This window comes from Sinocyclocheilus grahami, unplaced genomic scaffold, assembly GCF_001515645.1.
Source record: "Sinocyclocheilus grahami isolate Dianchi unplaced genomic scaffold, SAMN03320097.WGS_v1.1 scaffold102.1, whole genome shotgun sequence".
In the NCBI taxonomy this organism is placed as follows: domain Eukaryota; kingdom Metazoa; phylum Chordata; class Actinopteri; order Cypriniformes; family Cyprinidae; genus Sinocyclocheilus; species Sinocyclocheilus grahami.
This window is the reverse complement of record NW_015505281.1, coordinates 1,638,682-1,640,990: the sequence shown is the minus strand read 5'-3', so window position 1 is coordinate 1,640,990 and position 2,309 is coordinate 1,638,682. Positions and strand designations below refer to the sequence as shown.

General features: G+C 37.2%; 1 protein-coding gene across 4 annotated transcripts in view; it reads right to left on the bottom strand.

Moving 5' to 3' along the window:
• The window catches only part of LOC107588332 (C-terminal-binding protein 1), a 31,319-nt gene extending 30,792 nt beyond the window's left edge, over positions 1-527 (bottom strand). Inside the window, exons 1-2 of one of the 4 annotated variants that reach the window (XM_016276394.1) lie at positions 451-492; positions 230-342 (exon numbers count right to left, since the gene is read on the bottom strand). Coding sequence is in view for 1 of the 4 variants with exons in the window: in XM_016276393.1 (XP_016131879.1) it covers positions 451-457 (7 nt within the window). In the remaining 3 variants the exon portion in view is untranslated. Of the gene's footprint in view, positions 1-229; positions 395-450 lie in introns of those variants that run through there. The other 3 variants (XM_016276396.1, XM_016276393.1, XM_016276395.1) reach the window with 3 other exon arrangements.
• Positions 528-2,309: the final 1,782 nt, after the last annotated feature.

Sequence of the window (2,309 nt, the reverse complement as noted above, 5' to 3'; positions counted from 1 at the left end):
TATATATATATATATATATATATATATATATATATATAATTCACGTATTTAATGCATGGCTGGATGTGTTGCATCTCCACCACTAAATCCCTAAAAACATCCCTAAACTTTTAAAGCTATTGTCGGGATTTTATTGACCATGTCCTCAGGAAACGCATTCCTAGTATCTCACCGCTAATTAAGGAATACTGATGAATATATCATATCAAGTGCCTGTGAACGCACTTACTCACAGTAACCCGAATTCTGCCACGGTGTTGACAACTAAGTGCCCTTAAATGCAAGTGTGTTAGCTAAGAAAGCCAGCCCCTCCAAAGCCGCTCCACAGGCGCCTTCATCTGCCTGACAGAAATAAAAAGAGCATGTGAAAACAGGGCTCTATCAGCGCGGTTTGGCCTCTACTGACAAGCACACACCCAGCTCAAAGAGAAAAACAAAACAATCACAAACCTTGCATCACCCGCTTCGAAGGCTAAAGTCCCTGAATGTACCCGGGATTCGGGTAAAACATGCAACGAAAATGTGACCAATCAGGGCCGTGTGAGCGGTGAGGCAGCCAATCAGCGCAGGCTCCGCTTGGACGGGAGCCAATCATATCAAGGCTCATTGCTCCAGCGGACGCAGAGGGGTGGGGGAGGGTCCAGGAAACAGAAATGTGAGCGCGATGTGGGCTGAGAGTGAGAGTGAGGGGGGATGGTTAGGGAGGGGACATAACTTTGTGTAAAATAGCGCTGAAATCCATGATTCTTGCGACAGGCAAAACACGACCCACACCCTCCATTAGTTTATAAAATAGCAACATTTCTACTTTGAAATAATTTACTGAAGATCACTACATTGTTCTGTTGATAGAGACATTATTAAAGGGCCAGTGCACTCAAGAGGAAGATATCTTTCAGAAATGTGTAATCAAACAGTTGCTGGTCCCCATTGACTTCTATACAAAAACACTAAAAAACATGGATATCAATGGTGACCAGAAACTATCTGATTATATTCTACACATTTTTCATATATATTCTTTTGTGTTCAGCAGAAGGAAAAACTGGATGAGGAGGCCTACATTAATTTCCATGTTGGGTGAACTATAAATGTAACTTGTAGTTAATACATTATATATAATAAATGTTAAAAATTAAACCTGTTTATACTATTACTACTTGTACTTCTTGTCTGCACATATCTTGTCAAATATTTAAAACATCTGAAAAACCAAAGCCATGCTTTGTCTTGAAACGCTTTATGTCTTGAAAGCTGCTATGAGGTCAGTAGGTTCACACACACACTCCTGGTGAGTTTTCTAGTTTTAATAATTTTTTATGCATAGATTTGCACCTATACATGCTTATAATTTCTTGTGACATGTTTTGTTGTTTGTTTTGTATTTAGGAATAGAATCAGTGAAGTGTTTCAGCTTGATATGTTTGTTCTCACGCCAACATAACATTCAAATATTTAGCTGAATATTTCAAAGATGTAAACTTCAAATGAATCTGCAGTTTGGTTGTGCTACAAAGTACAAACCATGATATTTTATATAATTGTAATACAGAGCCCATGGTAATCATTTGCTGCCATCATATACTTGGTCATCTGAGACCACAATCTTACACTATAAGAAATATTGAAAGGGATACTGCACCCAAAAAGTGCTTAGATGGATATTTAAAGGGATACCAAGATGTATATAACCTTCTTTCTTCAGATGAACACAAATGTTTTTAGAAAAATAATCCATCTTTGCGAGTGCATATAATGCAAGTGAACAGTAACCTTAAGCATATTAGTATTTGTTTCACACACACCTGGTTTTGCTTCAGAAGACTTTGATTCATCCACTGGGGGTTAAATGGATTACCGTCCTGATCGCTTTGTGTGACTTTTGAGCATCAACTTTTGAGTTATTATCCCCTTGCATTATATGCACTCATAGAGATAGTAAATGAAAAGAAAATTCCCATTTTTGGTGAAGTATCCTATTGTAGGCTTATTTATTGTGGTAAATTTTGTTAAAAACTTCTAGATTTTATAATAGATCATTTGTTAAGGGAATAGATTGTTCCCTATTGTTAAATATGCAGGCTGTTGTTTTTCATAATGCTATATAGATTAGGGGTCATATGATGCGATTTCAATTTTTTCTTTCTCTTTGGAGTGTTACAAGCTCTTGGTGCATAAAGAAGATCTGTAAAGTTGCAAAGACTAAAGTCTCAAATCCAAAGAGATATTCTTTATAAAAGTTAAGAGTCAGCCACTCCTACCTAAAACGGCTCGTTCTAACATGCCCCCACATATCTACATCACTATGT